At 37.0% G+C, this 22,379-nt stretch overlaps 1 protein-coding gene across 1 annotated transcript in view; it reads left to right on the forward strand.

Moving 5' to 3' along the window:
• mast3b (microtubule associated serine/threonine kinase 3b) overlaps positions 1 to 22,037 on the forward strand; it is a 41,311-nt gene extending 19,274 nt beyond the window's left edge. Inside the window, 20 exon segments of the mRNA XM_051912090.1 lie at positions 5,613 to 5,714; positions 5,810 to 5,942; positions 6,041 to 6,111; positions 6,197 to 6,285; positions 7,722 to 7,930; positions 8,198 to 8,336; positions 8,415 to 8,547; positions 8,656 to 8,821; positions 8,962 to 9,063; positions 12,014 to 12,136; positions 12,314 to 12,426; positions 12,922 to 13,091; positions 15,176 to 15,297; positions 15,876 to 16,030; positions 16,032 to 16,077; positions 16,193 to 16,419; positions 16,531 to 16,653; positions 18,418 to 18,554; positions 18,782 to 18,963; positions 20,317 to 22,037. Of these exon segments, the coding sequence (XP_051768050.1) occupies positions 5,613 to 5,714; positions 5,810 to 5,942; positions 6,041 to 6,111; positions 6,197 to 6,285; positions 7,722 to 7,930; positions 8,198 to 8,336; positions 8,415 to 8,547; positions 8,656 to 8,821; positions 8,962 to 9,063; positions 12,014 to 12,136; positions 12,314 to 12,426; positions 12,922 to 13,091; positions 15,176 to 15,297; positions 15,876 to 16,030; positions 16,032 to 16,077; positions 16,193 to 16,419; positions 16,531 to 16,653; positions 18,418 to 18,554; positions 18,782 to 18,963; positions 20,317 to 21,341 (3,567 nt within the window). The 3' untranslated portion in view covers positions 21,342 to 22,037.
• Positions 22,038 to 22,379: the final 342 nt, after the last annotated feature.

The raw sequence follows: 22,379 nt of genomic DNA on the forward strand, positions 1-22,379 counted from the left end.
ACTGATGGCTGATATAGCAACAAAAAATGAAAAGTTTATTATCTGTTAATAGTTATTAGCCATAGCCAATAATATTAAAATGGACAAATTTTGGCTGATATATTGGGCTATATATGGGAATTAGGGCTGCACGATAGATCGTTTTAGCATCGATATCACGATGTGTGCATCCGCGATAGTCACATCGCAGGGTATGTGATGTCTAGTGGGGATCGTCAATCCATATGGACCAGACACTACGGTTCAAACGCACATGATTCTCTGATTAATTGCAAGGTTTGACAATCATGCAATGAAAGTTTATCATTTAAACGTGTTTTAGGTCCTGTCAGCTTAAACATTCAAGCGATTTTAAACCATTTGAGCACACAAAGATGCGAAAGAGAACTCAATTCGGAACATGCGGCTGTTTTCTGTACATACACACAGAGCCTCGCAGATGCACGTGAACACCAAATGCCGTTCTCTTCCGCATCTATTTGTGCCTGAACGGACACATACATGTCAAAATGCATGTAAAACATCTGGTTTACTCATAAACACAGCTGCTTATGGCTTAGGTCAACTAATCAATTGAGAAAGAGAACCAGATGTGTAACGGTATTTTGGATCCGTTCGGTCTTAAAGTGACAGCAGCCTAATATTCCTGCTGCTTTCTGTGTTATAAATGTTAATCAAACAACAAAAGGCAAAGAGAAAAATCACTTTTGTAGTTTTAACACAAATTAATTATTTAATTTATACAGTGAAGACTATTCTGTACAATTTCTGTACCTGAATACTGTTAGACTTACCTGAAAAATATAAAGCACTATTTATTTAGACCCAAAAAACTCACTTTTTCCAATATCGTGCAGCCCTAATGGGAATTCAATTCTGCCACAGTCGTTTTTGAAATTAAACGTTAAGTCAATTAAAACAATGTTATCAAATATCTAAAGGGTATAAATAGATTTAAGTCAATAATGTAAATACATTAGTGCAAATAATCTGAAAATATTTTACATGTAATAAAGAATGCAGTTGTAATCATTTTTTTTATTTAAAATATTATAAAGTGTTTTATTATCTTTACCATTTAGAATATGGTGCATATCTTTTCATTAGATTAAAAATCTTCCATAACGTTAATAAAACTATAACATTTATTTCCAGGGTTAAATCCATATTTTCAGACTTTTGGAAATTCTTAAATTCTTAATTCTTTTCTTAAAAATTCCTTGTTTTCCATTAATTTTTCTAAATTTATGGAAATGAAACTTGACGAAAATTTCTTTTGAAGTTTAATGAAAATTAATTTTGTGGGGCTTTATGAAATCGGTTTTATTTTTTCCCCAAATTATTTTTTTTTTTTTTCTGAATTTATGAAATCATAACATTCAACAACAATTTATTAAAAGTTTAACGAACTTTTAGGCCCTATGAAATCTATTTTATTTTTTCCCAAATTCTGTGTTGTCAGATTTAAATTTTCTGGATTCCGTTTTAATGGTTAATGGTTTAATTTGATTAATTGTACAGCCCTACTTTCTGCGTCACAGAAATCATAGGGCCTATAATTTGCATGTTCCTTGATCATAAATAGATTGTAAATTTTGACCAGGCATTTTTGCTCATGTAAACAGTAAAGACAGCCTGAAGCTGGGCATCATTATAAAGCTCCGTGCTGCAGGGGCACAAGTCACATTCAAGTCTGAGCTGCCATCTGCTTATGATGGAGAGAGACTCACTGGCTGCAGTGCTAAAAAAGGAAACGGTTCATTGTTTTGATGTGACGGTTCGTGTCGAGTTAGAAGCATCAATGTTTCCCTCAAACCCCTTTTGCAGTGGCATTTGGCTGTCTGCGAAACATGAGTCACACATCTTATCATGCTATAAGGCTTTTTAATGCTGATTTGATAGCATGTCTCCCTCACTTTGTTCAGCTTCATCAAATGCATAAAAATGCAGTAATTTTAGTTTGTCGTAGGAGTCGCCTGACCGAGCTTGATCCCTTGTTTACTCAGCTTTTCACCTAAGCAACCTTACGTGAGGAGACAGCAGCTCAAGATAGATTAAAACTGTTTTTATGCGCTTCGTCGCAGACTCTTGTGTTTAGGATATAATATCTGAATAATATGTCTTAACGTCTTGCTCAATCTTTGGATTTTGCAATCTAATGCATGTTAAATCCAGATTCAGTGAGTATGCAGAGTTGATTAAAATTCACACAAGTGCCTGGAAAGGATTTGATCCTGTAGCACCAGAGCATAAGTAGCTCATTACCTCCCACTCCCACATCCCACAAGCCAGCAGATTCCCCTGCACAAACAAGAAATAACATTCCAGTCACTTCGCCAAATACTGTCCAGTGTTCAGAACGGACACAGTGTTCTTGTGTCTATTTGATGACTAGCACAGTATTCTGCTAAAATAGTGTGCCTTATTAAATTAATCCACATCTTCAATTTTGTGACATTTCATTTCCCCCCTGAAGTCCACTTATTATGTTAGTCAACATTTCATGGCCAAAACAGTCATACTTTAGTTTTTCCATTTTCCACCCTCACTCTTACTCTTTCAATTATTATTATTATTATTTTATTTTTTTTCTACTGTACCTTTAAGACAAGTATATGTATATGAAGTTTTCTATTTCAAATGAATTATGTTCTTTTGAACTTTCTATTTAAAGGGATAGTTCACCCAAAAATGAAAATTCTGTCATTAATTACTCACCCTCATGTCGTTCCAAACCTGTGCGACTTTCGCTCATCTTCGGAAAACAAATGAAGATCTTTTTGGTAAAATCTGAGAGCTTTCTGTCCCTCTATAGATGGCTACACAACTGAAACTTATGCTTCAAAAAGTTCATAAGAGATCATAAAACTAATCCATATGAATTAAGCGGTTTCTGAAGAGACACGATCGCTTTATATGATGAACAGATTTATTTTATTTTTACTTTTATTCCCATATAAACATTCATCAACTCACACATCAGTTGTGGTAAATGGAAGTTCAAGCATGTTTGCTTGACATTTGAGAACCAATGAGGTTCATTCTCTTGTGTTACGCAAAACGTTTGAGCTTCCGCAAGAGGTTTGTTCTCGCACCTCAAGCAGGTTCGGTTGAGCTTCTGTTTATGTTTGCTGATAAATGTTTATATGTGAAAGCCTAAATTAAATCTTTTCATCATATAAAGTGATCGATTGTCTTAAGAAAATTTGGACTAAACCACTTCATATGGATTAGTTTTACGATCTCTTCATTAACTTTTTGAAGTTTCAATTGAGTAGGCTGTCTATGGAGGGACAGAAAGCTGTCAGATTTCATCAAAAAGATTGGTAGCACTTTATTTTAGGGTCTTTTAACTAGTTGCTTATTAGCATGCATATTACTAGAATATTGGCTATTTATTAGTACTTATTCAGCACATATTAATGCCTTATTCTGCATGACCTTATTCTACATTTTTAATCCTACCCAATACCTAAACTTAACAACTGCCGTATTAACTGTTAATAAGCAGTAAATTGGGAGTTTATTGAGGAAAAAGTTGTAGTTAATAGTTTATATGTGTTCCCTATATTAAAGTGTTACCAAAAGATCTTTAGTTGTGTTCTGAAGATGAATGAAAGTCTTACGAGTTTGGAATGACTTGAGGGTGAGTAATTAATGAATTTTCATTTTTGGGTGAACTAACCTTTTAACTTCATTTATAAAAATATTTAGCAGCCCAACTGTTTTCAACATTGATAATAAGAAATGTTTGTTGAGCACCAAATCTGCATATTAGAATGATTTCTGAAGCATCATGTGACACTGAAGACTGGAGTAATGATGCTGAAAAGACTGAAACTATTGAAACTACTATAGTAAAGTTCTTCGGCAACGAGCGGTCTTCGTGATATTCATTTTTGAAAGAAAGACGTAAAAAATCATGTAACATTCCATTTACCTCAGCTCATCAGTAAGCTAGAGAGCAGCATTTTGCTAAATATACAGTGCTCAGCGTAAATGAGTACACCCCCTTTGAAAAGTAACATTTTAAACAATATCTCAATGAACACAAAAACAATTTCCAAAATGTTGACAAGACTAAGTTTTATATAACATCTGTTTAACTTGAAAGTAAGGTTAATAATATAACTTAGAGAATACTATTTTCAGTTTTACTCAAATTAGGGTGATGCAAAAATGAGTACACCCCACTGAAAGTCTCTGGAGCAAAGCTAAATTTTACACTACAAATGTCTAATTTAACAAGAATTCAACCACAGGTGAGTCTAATTATTCATTACACAGGTGTCCAGCAGACAGTTGACTATGAAGGGTGTTAAAACCCCTTCCCATTTCATGCTGTCAGCAATGGCACCACATGGAAGAGAAATATCACAAGACCTGAGAAAGAAAATAATTTCTTTACACCGGAAAGGTGAAGGCTACAAGAAGATCAGCAAAGCTTTACTTATCAGTCAGAATACTGTAGCAAAAGTGGTACAAAAATTTAAAAAAGATGGAACTGCAACCATCTCACAGAGACGTCCAGGTGCTGCATTTCATTGATGGCATCATGAATTCACAGATGTACTGCTCTATACTGAAAGAAAAGATGCTACCATCACTCCGTGCCCTTGGTTGTCATGCACTTTTCCAACATGACAATGATCCTAAACACATTTCTGAAGAAGAACAGGGTGAAAGTGATTCAGTGGCCAAGTATGTCTCCTGATCTGAACCCAATCGAACACCTATGGGGAATTCTGAAGAGACAAGTTGAGCATCACTCTCCATCCAGCATCCAGTCTCTAAAAGAGGTCATTCTTGAAAAATGGAAATAGATAGATGTTGCAAAATGTCACCAACTTGTTCATTCCATGCCTAGAAGACTTGGTGCTGTCATTAAAAATCATGGAGGCCATACAAAGTACTAGATGTAGTAGTTTTTGTTATGGGGTGTACTCATTTTTGCATCACTCTAATTTGAGTAAAACTGAAAAATGTGTAATCTAAGTTATGGTATTAACCTTACTTTCATGTCATAAGTTAAACAGATGTTATATTAAACTTAGTCTTGTCAACATTTTGGAAATTGTTTTTGTGTTCATTGAGATATTGTTTAAAATGTTACTTTTCATAGGGGGTGTACCCATTTACGCTGAGCACGGTATGCACTATATTATATATTCATTATAATTTGACTTAACCTTTTGTCTTCATTATTTTATGTTTAAATAAATCTGTCATGAAAAGAAGTTACAGACACCATTTAAGTGTTTATTTCTACAAGGAATTGGAGTAGAAACATAATTACATCAGTAAAAGTTGATATAACATTTTTTTTTCCCCTTATTCCATATTTGCGATTTAATTGTTTATATACAATTGTTGTTGGGGTTTTTTTGGGGGTTTTTTTTTCGTTTTGATTTATGTAATAAATTTTTGTTTTGGTTTTCAGCTAAATAGAAACTTAAGTTTCAGTGTTTGTGTAAAACTTATAATTTTGTTATTTGGCCAATTTCGGTGCATCACAAAATATCTCTTACATTCAACTTTACCAGATACACTTGGTACGATTGCATGATTTGCCTTGATCTCCTGAAATGTCCCTCTGTGTTTGTCTGTCTAAGGCTCTGGAGCGCTCTGAGAGCGAGGAGGTTTCAGTAATCACCCAGCTGGTTAAGAAGATCCTCATCATCATCTCACGCCCTGCACGACTGTTGGAGTGTCTGGTAAGATTCTGCTCCCACACTGATTAACGGCCCTCCTAGAATGTTCCTAATGGCCTGTCAATCCTGAAACGGTGCTCCTGATTTTTACTTTGTAGGAGTTTGACCCTGAGGAGTTCTACCATTTACTAGAGGCTGCAGAAGGTCACGCCAAAGTCGGCCAGGGCATCAAAACAGATATTCCCCGATATATAATCAACCAACTTGGGCTCAACCGAGATCCTCTTGATGGTGCGATAGCTGTCATTTATCTCATGATGGTTTTGTTTAGAAAGCCTGTCAGTTTCTCTTTAGGCTTATGATGTTGTGTCTTTCATCTCTTCTGACAGAAGTTGTGCAGCTAGAGGAGCAGTACGACTCTGGCCCCACACTGACAGTTGATTCTGAAGAAACTGCAGAGGTAAATGCACAGCAAAAAGATATGGAGCATTAAATAGCCTTTCATAAGGCGTCACTAATAATACATCTCTTCCTGTTGCTTACAGCAGAATAAATCTTCACCCACACCACTACGAAGAAAACCACTGGAGAGCGATTTTGAGACCTTAAAACTCATCAGTAATGGGGCTTATGGGTAAGTAAATCACATCATGACTACAGGTAAAAAAGTGATTACTTAAGAGACAATAAGCGGTAGTTCATGTCCAAAATATGTTGTGATTTTCTGTTTATACCTTTTTAAACCAACACAGTATGGACTTTTCTCCATCTCTTCCATTCTAATTTTCAGTGCTTGCCCTCCACATTCATTTCGTGCGTCACCAGAACCACGTGATTGCAAACAACCTATTGGCCCTCAACATATTTTTGACCAGTCAGCTTTCTTAAGTTCAGTATCATTAGTGCTTACCGTTTATTGTTTTGCACGCAGAGAGCAGCGGAAAGTTTGGAGAGAGTGTATATGCTTATTATATACCTATTATTGTAATTATTCTATTAAAAATAAGCTAATATCATCAAAATGTCAAAAAGACAGTCAAGCATATTTTATTTTTCATATCCATGAGTAAAGCTTGATAGTGTTTCTAAATAAAAAAGAGATCCTGAGAAGATGGAACTGCACCCTTGTACAATTCTGCTAATACTATTCAGGATAGTGGGACTCGGGAGATGCGAGCAATGTTTAGATCAGTCAGAAATCAATGTAATGAAGAGGCAACGATGTCGTCGGTAAGAGAAATTAACACTGGTCAACTGAATGATATTTGGTCTCAACGTCGTAACTATATACATGACAGAATAATACACTAGGCTGTAGTTAGGGCCGTGCAGAAACTTGTTAATGATACTCTTATTTAGTTGTATGCTATCATCGTTTAGTGAGGTCAATGTATGTTCTGGGGGAAAACTGAAGTTGTATGGTCAATGTCGATCAGTTATTTATTTACAAATGAAGCACTGAGCAGAATGTGTGAATTTTCATCTTCCAGCTTTAATTATCATTCTAGCTCACTATATGATTCTTGACGAAACAGGCTCCAAAACTTTCAAATTCAAACATTTTCTGCTCCAACTATTGAACTGTCAGACAGTAGATGTTTTTTTTTTTTGTTTTTTTTTTGTGGGGTTAGGAGTTGGTGTTGGTAGCTACAGAACCTACTTTAAATGAGGCCAATTATCAAAAAAAAAATTTGTAATATATTTGGCATATCATGGTTATGGCACAGAAAAAAAAAAAACTAAATTACCTTAAATATATTAGAACTAAAAATGACACTACTTAAATTAAAATTTCATAAATATGAGACAAAAAATAGACACTACTGTGAAACTTAATAAAAGAGGTGTGTTTTGAAAATATTTCTATTTATAGTTTTTTTTTTGTTTTGTTTTTTTCCTCTGGAGTTAAATATCCATTTTAACTGAAAATATAGAAATCAAAAAATTTTGTATAAATAAATTCTTTCATGGCCCTAAACCCACCAGTCCTCAGGCCAACTACTTTATTTTAATATTTTTTCTAATAAAGGTCTGTGATGTATTTTGCTGTGTTCTCCATCTATCCTGCAGGGCTGTGTATCTGGTAAGGCATAAAGAAACTCGCCAACGATTTGCAATGAAAAAGATCAACCGACAAAACCTGATTCTGCGAAACCAGATCCAGCAGGTGTTTGTGGAGCGAGACATCCTGACATTTGCAGAGAATCCCTTTGTGGTCAGCATGTTCTGCTCCTTCGAGACCCGCAGACATCTGTGCATGGTCATGGAGTATGTGGAAGGTAAACTCAACAAAACTCCATTGTGAACATGTATGTTTAAATACAAATTGTCATTGAACAGTCAATAATTAGATTTATTTCACCATGAAATCAAAATTGACAATTCCTGTTTTTTTTAGGGGGAGGGGGGGGTTAAATGGAATTTTTCAGTGTTTGTTATAAATTATTTATCTGTGTAAATAAAAATAATGATGTACACAGATAAATAATTTGATTTATCACATACACAAGTATACATAAATATGCCTGGCCTAATATGATCTCCAGGTGGTGATTGTGCCACTCTGCTAAAGAACATGGGCCCACTTCCTGTAGATATGACCAGGATGTACTTTGCGGAGACCGTTTTGGCACTGGAGTACCTCCACAGTTACGGCATTGTGCACAGAGATCTCAAACCAGACAAGTGAGAAAACACCTAAAAACCTCTTATGCAGCTGTGTGGAAATATAACTTGTTAAACAGTTCTATTAACCCTTCACAGCCTCTTGATTACTTCAATGGGGCATATTAAACTCACTGACTTTGGGCTCTCCAAAATCGGCCTTATGAACATGACAACCAATCTCTATGAGGGCCACATTGAGAAAGACACCAGGGAGTTTATCGACAAGCAGGTGGGCAAAAGCACAATACTCCTTGGATACAATTTATGGCAATTTTCAAGATCTGTTATTGATATTAATGTAGAGTCAATCAATGTTGTTGTATTTACGGTGTTGTAGGTTTGTGGCACTCCAGAGTACATTGCTCCAGAAGTGATCCTGCGGCAGGGCTACGGGAAACCTGTCGACTGGTGGGCCATGGGCATCATCCTGTATGAATTTCTGGTGGGATGTGTTCCGTTCTTCGGAGACACACCGGAAGAGCTTTTTGGCCAGGTTGTCAGTGGTGAGTTCTGATGTGTTTTGAAAATATTTGTCCTGTCAGCTGGTGAGACACAGATACTGTTAAAGGATCAGAAAGCTTTACCAACTGCTTTAAATTGAAACTACAGTAAAAGGATTTGATACACACTGTTCCTTACGCAGATGAGATTATCTGGCCAGATGGAGATGATGCCCTTCCTGTAGACGCCCAGGACATGATCACACGATTACTGAACCAAAGCCCGATGGAGAGACTTGGAACAGGTGCTTTGTCATTCAGTTGTTTTTGAAAGGAATTTTTATCTAGGTATAGTTTGCCCTTAAAAATTAAAATTCTTTTATTTTCTCACCTTCATGTTGTTCCAAACCAGTATAAACATATTTCATCTGTGGAGCAAAAAAAGAAGATACTCTGAGAAATGTCATTGTTCATCAAAACTCTTTGGTTACCAACATTCTTCAAAATATCTTTTATGTTCCACAGAAGAAGGAAAGTCATACAGGTTTGCAACGACATGAGGCTGAGTAAATGATGATAGAATTTTCATTTTCGGGTGAGCTGTTCCTTTAACTGCTGCTTTTTTAAAAATAGGTCATCATATGAGAAATCAAATTTACCTTGATCTTTTGAGATAAGAGCTCTTTGTACTGTTAAAACAAACTATAACTTTCAGAACCCAAAAATTCCTCCCCAGTCAAAAAAGGAGCATATATTGAAACAACACTGCTAAAATGGCTTGTTCCAAATGTCAACCAAATGTCTGGTATCATACAGATTGCCCGTATTTACATACCCATATTTACATGTCAGTGACGTGTTACTGTCCTTCACAGAAGTTTTTTGCCACACCTGCTAATGGAAGGCTGCTTATATATATATATATATATATATATATATATATATATATATATATATCTTACATTTTTATAAATAATTATATAATTAAGTTTTAATTAGATTTTTTATAAGTTATATATAATTAAAATTTTGGATTGTTATAAATATATGTAATACATTGTTTTCAGTTTGTATCAATATGTAATTTTTTACATTTTTATAAAATAAAATGTAATTAGTTTTAATTTTTGATTTGTTTTATAAATTATTTAAATTTAATTGTTATAGACCATCTCAGTCTCTGTTGAACTGCATCTGTCACAAAAAACATTAAGATACATTGTGATTTTAAAGTGTCATGAAACCCCCGTTTTAGCCTGTCATTCACACCTCAAAGCTGGAAAAAGTCTCTCAAAATGGGCGTGTAAAGCTGTGGAAAAGTGGGAGTGTAGTGGGGGGAAGAGGGGAGACGACAACCAATAAAATACAAAACTACAACACACTCATTATACAAATAAATAAATATTAACATATGAGTGGAGGAAAAAACAGAGATGAGGGCACCTTGATGTGTTTTAAAAATATAGTCCTTTGACAACAAACAAGGGACAAACACGGAAGAACATTTAAAAGGTCTAATATTTTCATCACATTTACGAGCACTACAGTCCCTGAACGGATGATACATGTCAGTTTAACACAGAAAGAATAAAGGCATAGTTACATTTTTGTCCATTGTTCTTTGAATTTTCGGTCTACATGGTCTTCTTTCTATCAGAATAATTTATCATGTCATCGTGATTATGATCAGACGTAAGACTGAATCGATGTAATTATTTGCACATATGTTTTTCATTTGAAAATACATGATGAAATATGTGCACATACACGGTGCTGGTTCATGTTTAGAGCAATAGATTATATGAAATGTCTATAAAAACTTGATGATCTATGATCCACTTGACGAGTGTTGTTAAACTCATCGTGTCATTCCGTGCAGAAACCGCTCTTATGCGTGTTCCGCGTTTTTACATATTAATTATTGTTACAGTGATATTTCCCATGTGTTTGTAGTCAAACTGCAGCTCTAATGCATCGCGGGGAAAATGCAAACAGCACTTTTGTGTTACTGAGAAAGAAACATACACTTATATGTGCCTAAAGGACAACAACGCAGTTAAACAGGCAAGAAGTGAATGGACAGCATGCGTCATTTGAACCTGCCGCTGTAATGCCATCTCATGCGTAATACAGCACAGTGCTTGGATTAAAAGAGTTCATTCTCATGAATAATTAGAATTAATGAGCTCTTTGTCATTAATAAATGCAGAGAAACGCTCAGAAACAGTTGTCTTCAGACTGGAGCCCTGGCAGCCAATCACCACTCCGGATCTTGCCGGTATTACGCATTAACTTCAGAAGCCGTGACGTTGCTCCAGCTTTGCTTTTCAAACTGGAAGACAGAAATTGCTCTAAAAAATGCAAAAATAACTAATTTCCACTTTTGGATAGACTTATTGAGTACCTTTTAGTGTTTTCAGCCTGGACATATCTGTTCACATCTCAAAAAATGTGTTTTGGGGTTTCATGACCCTTTAAAGAAGCAAAAAACATCTCGTTTTAATTCAGAGAGCCAGAGAGAGGGTCAAAAACTATTTTATTAGTATAAAATTATAACTAACATTACCTCGAGTGGAATGAAATGACTAAAAAATATGGTATGACCTGTTTAAAGGTGCCGTGTGTAAATTTTAGCGGCATCTAGCAGTGAGGTTGCGAACTGCAACTAACGGCGCGCACCCCTCGCTTTCGGAGAAGCAACGGTGGCCGTCTGGCTGACACAACACAAAGATGTTGTCTGAGACAGCAGAGTAGCCTGTGTGAAGCAATGAGGTTTCTTCTTACTTCTAACAAAGAACGGTCTCTGCTTCTAATAAACCAGACGACTACTACTACTTCGTGCGTATTCAACGTAGTGACGATGCAAGCTGCCTCTAAAAACACAAACGATTTAGAAGAACAACAACATAGTGATTAAACGCGCTCTGTAGAGCGTATGTCCGTTTAGGGCTGCTGTAGAAACATGTCAGCACATAATGGCGACTTGACATGGAGGGGGGACCCGCGGTGTATGAGATAGAAATGGCTCATTCTAAGCTAATAAAAATATATCGGTTCATTATGTAAGGTCTTTATGCACCACTGAAAACAGTTATGTATATTATATTGCATTTCTGTCAATAAATCCTCCCAAATTTAACACTTTGCAACTTTAAGTTCAAAATAAACGTTTAGGGTTAGATCTCCTTTAAACATCATTTATACAACTATTTTATGGAGAGATTTGGACAAGTTTGACTTCTCTTTTGTTCGTAGGTGGGGCTCCAGAAGTAAAGCAGCATTTGTTCTTCAGTGGTCTGGACTGGAACGGACTCCTGCGTCAGAAAGCTGAATTCATCCCTCAGCTGGAGGCCGAAGATGACACTAGTTATTTTGACAGTGAGTCTCACTAATTCAACACAGGGAGGTGATTCTGTGAGCTCCATAAATGCCTGGAGCACAGCGCTCTGGAAATGTCAGCTCATTCTTGCACCTTATGCACTAAAGTGCAGTTGTTATTTCTTCTTTGTACTTGCCTTTTACCCCCTAAATCCTTTGGCTTTTTTTCCTGTGTAGCACGATCTGAACGCTACCATCATTTGGCATCCGATGAGGATGATGAAACCAATGATGAAGAGTCTTCCCTAGAAATACGACGGTTTTCTTCTTGGTCAAATCGTTTCAGCAAGGTTGGGTCCTTTTTGCTGTCTGCACATTTTTGATCATGTTGAAAGCCTTTTTTTCTTTTATTACATGTGTGTGACTGAACAGTCAAAATCATATTGTTTATTTCTTGTAATTGCCACTTTCTTTCTGACTTTTTATTTTAAACTTTAATTACCCATTTTATTTTATTTTTAGGCAGAAACAGGCTTTCATAAACCTCAAATTTAATCATGTTAAAGAAATGAATAGTATGTCAGACAAATGTTTCAGATAGAAATACACATAAGGGTTTTACCTTTTAATAAACTACTCATAGGTGACTCGTATAGTATTTCTATAATAACATCTGTAATTAAACTTTTGCTTTTAAATAGGTTAGAAAAACTAGACCACTGTTGTATTGGCCAGCTAAACGTAGGGGGAAAAAAACGTAACAATATAATAAGCATCAGTGTCAGGTTTTCTGTTGAGTGGCCATTTTTCTCTCTCTCTGACATTTCTTATCCACAATTTTGTAGGTGTACAGCAGCACAGAGCACCTGGCCACCCCATCCCTGAGCTTCTCCTCCGACCGCAGTCACAGTGAGGAGATAGAGGACAGGGCAGACGGGAGAGACACTCACTCCCCTGGAGAGATCCAACGGCAGGCCTCCACTGGAGACAAGAGGCTCTCGGCTCAGAGGGCAAGGTGCGAATAGAGGCATAAAGAAATACATTCACCCCAAAATAAAAATTCCGTCATCACGTGCCATTACGAGCAAATGGAACTTATTATACAATACAGAAAATTAAACTTTATATGCTGTGTACATTACAAAAATAGACATTAATTAGAAAAATAAACATTCTAACCAGAACACTATAATGGGTATGATATTATTTTACTTATTAAATGGCTCTCTGAAATGCTTGATTCTGATCAATTGCAACATTCCGAGGTCAGTTATTCCCTTGTAATGATAGTAATGCTGTATAATGACCTTTCATCTGGGTATTTGAGGCCAGTGCTTCTTTCATTTCCCTCATATCACACTATGTATCACATTTCTCATGTTATTCAAATGTATCTGCTGCCATCTTGAGCTTTTGACTTTACTTACTTTAAATTAAACCGAAGGATTTCAGTATTAGTAATAGGCATAGGTAATACTGCCCAAACGATTGTTTTGTACACTAATGGATTATAAGGTAATAGACAGGTCAGATTTTAGAACTGTTTCTCATCCATACAATGGCAGTGAATAGGTACCAGCATCAATCTTTAAAAAAGATGCAAAAGTTTCACAGAATGATCCCATGCAATGTGTTGTATATTCCAGGTTCCCAAAAAAAAAAAAAAAAAAACGAAATTTAATGTATTATTTAACAAATCCTGACCTTGGGAGTTGGTCTTCTGTGAACAACTGCACATTCATGAGACACTATTAGTGCCACAGTTCACTCTGACTCGCACAGAAAAGGTTGTGAGAAAAAATAGACAGCAGTTTAGCCACCTCTTTGAAGGTCCAGAAAGGTACTAAATGACATCGTTAAAATAGTCGATGTGACTGCAGTGGTTCAACTGTAATTTTCTGAAGCGATGAGAATACTTTTTGTGCAAAAAAACAAAACAAAAAAATAACGACTTGACGTAGAACCTGGAAGCGCTGAACGTAAACGGCGTAGGAAAATGACACAGAAGAGAAGATATTGTTGAATAAAGTCGCACAAAAAGTATTCTTGTCGCTTTATAAAATTAAGGTTGAACCACTGCAGTCACGTGGACCGTTTTAACGATGTCTTTAGTACCTTTCTGGACCTTGAAAGTGATGGTTAAATTGCTGTCTATGGAGGAGTCGGGACGACATGAGGGTGTCATTCATCTGACAACCAGAGTTCTAGTCCGGTGATGTTCGACACCGTAAAGAAAGTACACTGATAGTTTTTTGGGGCATTTCTAGGAGTAGCATTTCATGTTCTGTTTTTATTAATCTTGATTTCTCCCAACTTGTGTGCTTTTTTTTAGGCGAGTCAGAGTGAACTGTGGCACTAATAGTCTCATGAACGTGCAGCTGTGCACAGAAGACCAGTCTTGGCTCAAAGCTGCTTGTCTGAACTGTTTTTTTCTTTGCGGAAGTGTTGCGTTTAATGAGCTAATATTTTAACTAAAATATTTTGTCTAATTATTTTACTTGTGGCAAGTAGCTGTGTAAAAAGTAGGACCCTGGCACTGTTGGTGTTCATTTTGCGATAACACAACTGGATGTACGTTATTCTCTATAAGCATGATTTCATTGAGGCTCAATCACAGTAACTTGACGTTATTTTAATTATTTTAGTTATTTTAATTATTTAACTTGTGGCAAGTAGCTGTGTAAAAAGTAACGACTTGACGTTATTTTAATTATTTTAGTTATTTTAATTATTTAACTTGTGGCAAGTAGCTGTGTAAAAAGTAGGACCCTGGCACTGTTGGTGTTCATTTTGCAATAACACAACTGGATGTACGTTATTCTCTATAAGCATGATTTCATTGAGACTCAATCACAGTAGATGTTATTTTCCAGCACTCTGAATGTGTTTGTCAAGTCAAGTCAAGTCACCTTTATTTATATAGCGCTTTTTACAATGTAGATTGTGTCAAAGCAGCTTTATATTGATAACTGGTACCTTATTTGGCTGCACAGCAGCTCTTAAAAGAATAGTGTCAATGCAGGCAGATCAAAGCACTGTTGAATATCAAATGTCAAGTATAACATTTGATTATTTTTTTTTATTTTTTTTTTACTCCAGCCTGCGCCCTCGAACTTCATCCAGCTCCTCTCAGCCTGAGCGTGCCGTGAGCCCCCTAGTGGTGAGCAGCACACACAGCCTAGAGGCCATGCCACGATTCGCCCTGTCCACGGATGATGAGGGTAAGTTGACCTAAAAATTTGCCACATTTTAGAGTTTAGTCACCAATTTATTGCCCTTCACAATCTTCAAAATGAACATTGGTGGGCAACTTGAGGAATGGCCATGAAATTTATTTTCAAAGAAATACATTTGTACATATAACAATGGAATTAATTTAGCTGTTTATTCATTTAATTTTTATAATGTGGCAATTCAGCATAAAAATGTTAATCATTTATAAAAACACTTAAATTAAAATTAGTTTTCTGTCACCAATTTATTAGGGGTTTTAAATTAACTTAGGGTTATAGGCCTAGTGGATAATTTCCAGCCACATAAAAATTCGCATTTGATCTGTCATGTTCCAATCCAGTTTTCCCCTCATTTCCTGTTCTTTTTTTGTCTTTCCTTAAAATGTCAAAAAGACCCTCCCCTCAAAGAAAATCTCTCACTAATATGCATATTTATACAGAATTATATACTGTAGTAAATGTGTCCCCTAGCAATGTTCAGATTCAAGTCCTTGTAAATTATAATAATGTTGTGCTGCATTCACTGGGTGGAGTTGTATTTTGATGCAAACCCTTTAATTCTGCAGCTGAAGTTGTTGTTTCCAACCTGCGACGAATCAGACTTCGTAGCAACAGCACAGGAACGAAACACTCGTCGCCAAGGGAACAAGGGACTCCTCAGTGCTTTGGAAACCAGCTGGAGACGCCTGACAGGCAGAGACTCTCACCAGGACGCAAAGTCCCCGAAGTCTGCATCAGTGTCTACCCTCTCGCTCATTATCACACCAGGTCAGACCCCAAACTTAGTTACCATAGCAGCTCTACAAAAATGTTGGTTTTGTAGATTGTCGTGTTTTTTGTTTAGCTACAATTTTTGTCACACATTTTTCTTCCTTTTCCCCAGATGACGGGAGCGGCAGCCTACAGGCGCGCTCCATTTCCCCTCGATCATTTTCCTCTAATCCGTCATCCCGAGACTCCTCCCCCAACCGAGACCTGTCACTCAGCATCAGCAGGCTCCGCCCCCCAATCATCATCCACAGCTCTGGGAAGAAATACGGCTTCACCCTGCAGACCATTCGTGTTTACATGGGGACCAGTGACATCTACACCATAAACCACATGGTCTCGGTGAGCAGACAATCACTTCTAAAGCATCTTATCAAAACTCAAACATTGAGTTTTACAGAAGGACGGTTCAGTCTATTTATTCTGCTTCCTTTTGTTCTTTACCTCTGTCAGGGTGTGGAGGAGAGCAGTCCTGCCCATGAGGCTGGACTGCGAGCAGGTGATCTGATCACTCATGTGAATGGAGAGTCTGTGCAGGGTCTAGTGCACACAGAGATGATGGAGCTTCTCTTGAAGGTATTTGAACAGCAGCTTGCTGTGATTCGCTGAACCATTATGTAATATTCAACTAGACCTAAAACAAAATGTCAGTTGAGGAATTTTACCAAAAAAACACAACCATTTTGAAACAATTTGAAATTTGTTCACTTTCAAATGAAAATGAGCCCAAGCTTTACTCACCCTCAAGCCATCCTAGGTGTGTATGACTTTATTTTTTCTGATGAACACAATCAGAGAAATATTAATAAATATCCTGACGCATCAGTGCTTTATAATGGCAGTGAACGGGACCTTCCATCCACATCCATTCATCATAAACGTGTACTCCACACAGCTCCGAGGGTTAATAAAGGCCTTCTGAAGTGAAGCAATGCGTTTGTGTGAAAACAAATTCATATTTAACAAGTTATAAAGTAAAATATCTAGCTTCCGCTAGACCGCCTTCCGTATTCAACGTACAAAGAAAGTTCAAAAAGCTTACGCTACATCCTACACCTTCCCTATTCAACTTGCAGAAAAAGTGTAACTGACGTGATGCCAGTTTACACTTTCTTTGTAACTTGAATGTGGAAGGCGGTCTGGCAGAAGCTAGATATTTTACTTCATAACTTGTTAAATATGGATTTTTTTTTTTTACACAAACGCATCACTTCACTTCAGAAGGCCTTTATTACCCCCCTGAGGTCTGTGGAATATGTTTGAATGCACTTTCAGCAGCTCATACTCGTGACCCCTGTTCTCTGCCGTTATAAAGCTCGGATGCGTCAGGATATTTATTAATATTTCTCAGATTGTGTTCATCAGAAAAAACAAAGTCATATACAATATATATATATATATATATATATATATATATATAATATATAATTTTTTATATATATATATATATATATATATATATATATATATATATATATATATATATATATATATATATATATATATATATAATAAATGCTCATAACATTACTAGTTAAAATAAATTGACAAAAATAATTTCTGATAGTAATAATGCAGTTTGAACTACTGAAAATAACATTTAAGTAACATTTAAAGATATCTGCAACTTTATTTTGATTAGCCATACATTTCTACTAGATAGTAGAATAGTAGATTTTCTACTAAGAATTGCATGTTACTAGCTCAAATTGAGTTATATTTATATTAACTATATAACTCACTTTAAATAGAATTACAGATGTACACTGTTCCAGGTGTGTGTTCACGGTGTGTGTGTTCAATAGTCATTGCTGTGTGTGTGCACTTGGATGGGTGAATTGCAGAACACAAATTCCGGGTATGGGACACCATACTTGGCTACAAGTCACTTTCACTTTTTCAACATATTTATATGTAATTGAAAAAAATGAATGTTAGAATATTTACTAGTCAAAATTACCTTGTAGATACCTGCCGTTTGATTACTAGTCAAAATTGCCTTACATATATCTAAAATAGTAATTTTGACTAGTCATTATTGAATATTTTAGTTGTCTGTAAGGCAATTCTGACTAGTAATAATCCATATTACAATGTCATTTTTTGTTTTAGTAAAAAATCACATTTATTTTTATTGTCTTTAATTCTATTCAAGCTATCAACAACTCAGTTAATTCTCATTTAATTGTTCTTAGTTCAAATTGCATTATTACACTAGTAAAGGAAGATTCACAGATAAAAGATAAATGGATAAAAGAGGAGTCAGCTTGCCATTAGATTGCTTTTGTGTAATTTTTCAGCTAGTTTCATCTAATTTTATTTGGTATTTTTAATATACAGAGCGGTAACCAGGTGGCCCTGCAGACTATTGCGCTGGAGGACACGTCTATAAAGATTGGGCCGGCACGCAAGAGCAGCTGTAAAGGAAAGATGGCCCGTCGCTGTAAGAGGAGCAAATGGAAGGACAGTCAGGACCGGTCAGGAAAACTCTTGTTTAAAGCTCTCATATTATTTTAAATTGAGTTAACATTTACTTTACACAATATTTACACAACAAAAAATGTTTATTATCCATTGTCAAGGTTACTGGCTGACATATTTGTGTATCATTAATATTAAGGACATTCAGTTTGATGCCACTTACAAGAGTTGATCATTCATGGATGTTTGCCGTTAACCTGAATAATCTCTCGTGTTCACCCAGGAGGCGCAGCATGCTGAAAAAGCTGTCCAAACAGAGCACCGTCATGCACAGCAGCCGCAGTTTCTCCTCCGGCCTGCATCACTCTGTGTCCTCCAGCGAGAGTCTGCCAGGCTCTCCCACCCACAGCCTTTCCTCTGGACCCACAACACCCTGCCGGAGCCCCGTTCCCGACCACACCACTGGTATGACCTGACTTTAACAGATATAAAAAATAAAAAACAATTTTATCAAAATTTGTCAACCAATAATAAATCAGTTTACCAGTATCAGAATATATAAATAAAAATGTAGAAATATTTAAGGGCTGGGTTGAAAATCTTGATTTCTCAATTTTAATCGATTCTCATTTTAATGAACCAATATCGAAGACTGAGAACGGAACCACTGTGTGCTCAGGCTCTTGCGTTCTCAGAGCTGGCATTCTCTGCACCGTCAAATAAAAGTACCACTTCCAACTAGGGCTGCACGGTTAATCGAAATTAACCTGAAATCGTGCTTAAACCAGTTTGGCTTAGTGTGATTATGAAATCACAAAGGCTGTGATTTATTTTATGCACAGCTTGTCAGTGAAGCACAGCTCTGTGATCAGTAGTAGGGCTGGGACAATACTGTCGATGCATCGCAATTTGTGGATCGTTTCTGTTATTTTCCAAATGCATCGCAAATCGATTCTGAGCTTAGTTTTTAACAGCAGATGGCGATCTAGGCTATTTTTTAACTGCATGCTCAAATGCTCATGAAGAAGAGCGCTCGTGCGTTCGGCTGAGTCTAAGGATGTACTTGCACCTCAGAATGCTTTTATGACACGAGATTGATGTCAATAGCCCACTGCAAACACCCTTGTAATTCGCTTCAAACTTTTCGAATGTTATGAATGGTTGTTTTATAGAGGGTTCAAGTGGTGTATGTAAGGAATTGAAAGGAAGCAGAGTACGGTTGTTTCTATAGCACGCATTGCCATCTGCTGTTGAAAGCTAAGCGAGAGAGAATTGCGATACTTACACAAAATATCAGAATCTATCCAGAATCATTTCTCGATTTGCGATGCATTGATGTATTGTCCCAGCCCTAATCAGTAGTAAATACTGCTCCATCCGAAAGGATTGCAAATTTGAGTCACTTATTATGTGCATTTGAAAAAGCAACATGTATCAAACATCTTTCCGAACACAAGAAGCATATGAACCTCTTGTCCTAACATTTTTCTGTAAGATGTGGTTTCTTACACAGAATAAGACACACAACCTCTTATTTTACAGTATTTTATACAGTGACAAAGGATATATATATATATATATATATATATATATATATATATATATATATATATATATATATATATATATATATATATATATATATATATTGAATATATATATTGAATTGAATTGAATCAAGATCAGAATTGAACTGAATACCCAGCCCTGCTATTTCTTAGTCACTTATTCAATTAGAAAATGCCAAAAAAGTTTAAATATTTTGTTTATAATTTATATTGTGTTAAAAATGGTCACAAAACATTGCCATTCGTTCAGATGCCAGCCTGCCCCAGAACGCCTCTCCATGCTCCAGCTCTCCCAGTTCACCGGCGGTCCAGATGCGGCCCAGCTCTCTGCATGGCCTTGGGTCTAAACTTAGCAACCAACGGTACACTAAAGTGGGGAGACGGAAGTCCACCAGCAGTATCCCACCATCGCCTCTGGCCTGCACCTCCTCGCCACAGGCCCTATCCCCCCAGCGTTCCCCCTCCCCCTTACCCAGCATCTCCAAAACCCTCCACTCCTTTCACGGCAAGACCCTCTCACCTCCTACTATCATTCGGCATGTGGTCAGACCACGGAGTGCAGAACCTCCACGTTCCCCTCTGCTGAAGAGAGTCCAGTCTGCGGAGAAACTCTCAGGGGCCTTATTTGCTGACAAAAAGCCCCACGCGCCCCGCAGACACACGTTGGAAGTCCCCCACTGCGAGGTGGATATACTGGGGGACACCGAGGTAGAGGTGGCCTGTGGTGCAACATATTCGACGGATCATGGCAGGCTGGGCGGGTACTTGTGTTCCCAGAGATTGAGGGACTGGCCAGGTGACCGTATGGAACAGATCGTTGTAATGCGCAAGCTGAATCTCTCAGAACGGCGAGATTCTTTCAAGAAGCAGGAAGCCGTTCAGGAAGTGAGCTTTGACGAACCGGATGAGAGGGCTCCCCAGATTCCCGCTCAGTCGGCCACGTCCGCTGGCGTGTGGCCCAAGCAGATGATGGGCGAAACGCAGTCGGAGGAAGAGTGCATGGCAAGGAGGAATCCGCTGGTCCCCCAAATCGCCGTGCAAGGATCGGAGAGCGAGGAAGCAGATGATTGGAGGCTTTGTTCAGATGAGGACGAGGAAGAGGCTGAAGAAAACTTGTCACATACTCCGAGTCAAGCTGAACATCTGGCTGACTGTGCAGCCAAAGATGTCCCACGCTCCTCAGCAGCTACGCATGAAGTTGGAGGGACAACTGCAGATGCAGAAAAGCCAGATAAGCATCAGAGTCCAGAAAAAAGCAAGTTGAAAGAGAGATAAATGAGTGAAGGACTGTTACAGCACGTCATCATCCCCGCGGGCTTCTCGCCGCACCCACTGAGATGTTTGTTGCCACGCAGTTCAAACAATTACAGTTAGTGGAGTATTAGTGTGTAAATGGAAGTAAGCTATTCTTATGCAGGGAATATTTATGCTTTTTTATTTATAATGTACACTGGAAACGTGCTGTTGGCCAAAAAGTAAAAACTTGAAGATTGCTAGTACATTTTTTTCACCTTCTGTGAACGGGTTGAAGAGGGGATTTGAATGACTTGATTTTTCTATGAAAATGTGCAAAAGCTTCGAATCCATTTCATCCTCCAAGAGCTTTTCATTTTTGCAGCGACATTGTGTGTGATTTTAAAAGCTGCAAGTTCAAATGATATTTGAATGGAATTGTCATGTGGCCCTTTTCACGTATTATTCCACAATCTCAAAGGGTTTCCAGAGTGTTTGAAATGATCCATGCGAAAGAAAAAAGGACTGTTTGTGTCGACCATTTGGGCTTCAACTGTGGGAACCCCACAAGTAACTTGAAATGTAGTTACATGTTGGTCAAGGTGTCAAAAAAACAATATAATTTGTTTATTTTAAGCATCAAACCAAATAGATCAGTTTTACACCAGGTTTTATTTGACCATTTTGTAAAGATGAATTAAGATTTAGAATATTTTAAATTAAATTTCTTTTCTGATACTCTGTTCTTCATTAAATTCAGATAAATTTAATTCTTGAATTTATAAAATTTGTTCTTTACCTAAACATCTAAAAACCAAACATGATCCTTTTCTGGGTTAAATTTTAAGGTAAAACTTTTCATGTATATTTTCACAGAGTTCCCACAATGTCTTTTATTTTTACTTAAAGGGATAGTTCACCCAAAAATGAAAATTTGATGTTTATCTGCTTACCCCCAGGGCATCCAAGATGTAGGTGACTTTGTTTCTACAGTAGAACACAAATGATGATTTTTAACTCCAACCGTTGCAGTCTGTCAGTCGTATAATGCATGTCAATGGGAACACCATCTATAAGAGT

Source organism: Ctenopharyngodon idella, chromosome 11 (assembly GCF_019924925.1).
Source record: "Ctenopharyngodon idella isolate HZGC_01 chromosome 11, HZGC01, whole genome shotgun sequence".
NCBI lineage: Eukaryota > Metazoa > Chordata > Actinopteri > Cypriniformes > Xenocyprididae > Ctenopharyngodon > Ctenopharyngodon idella.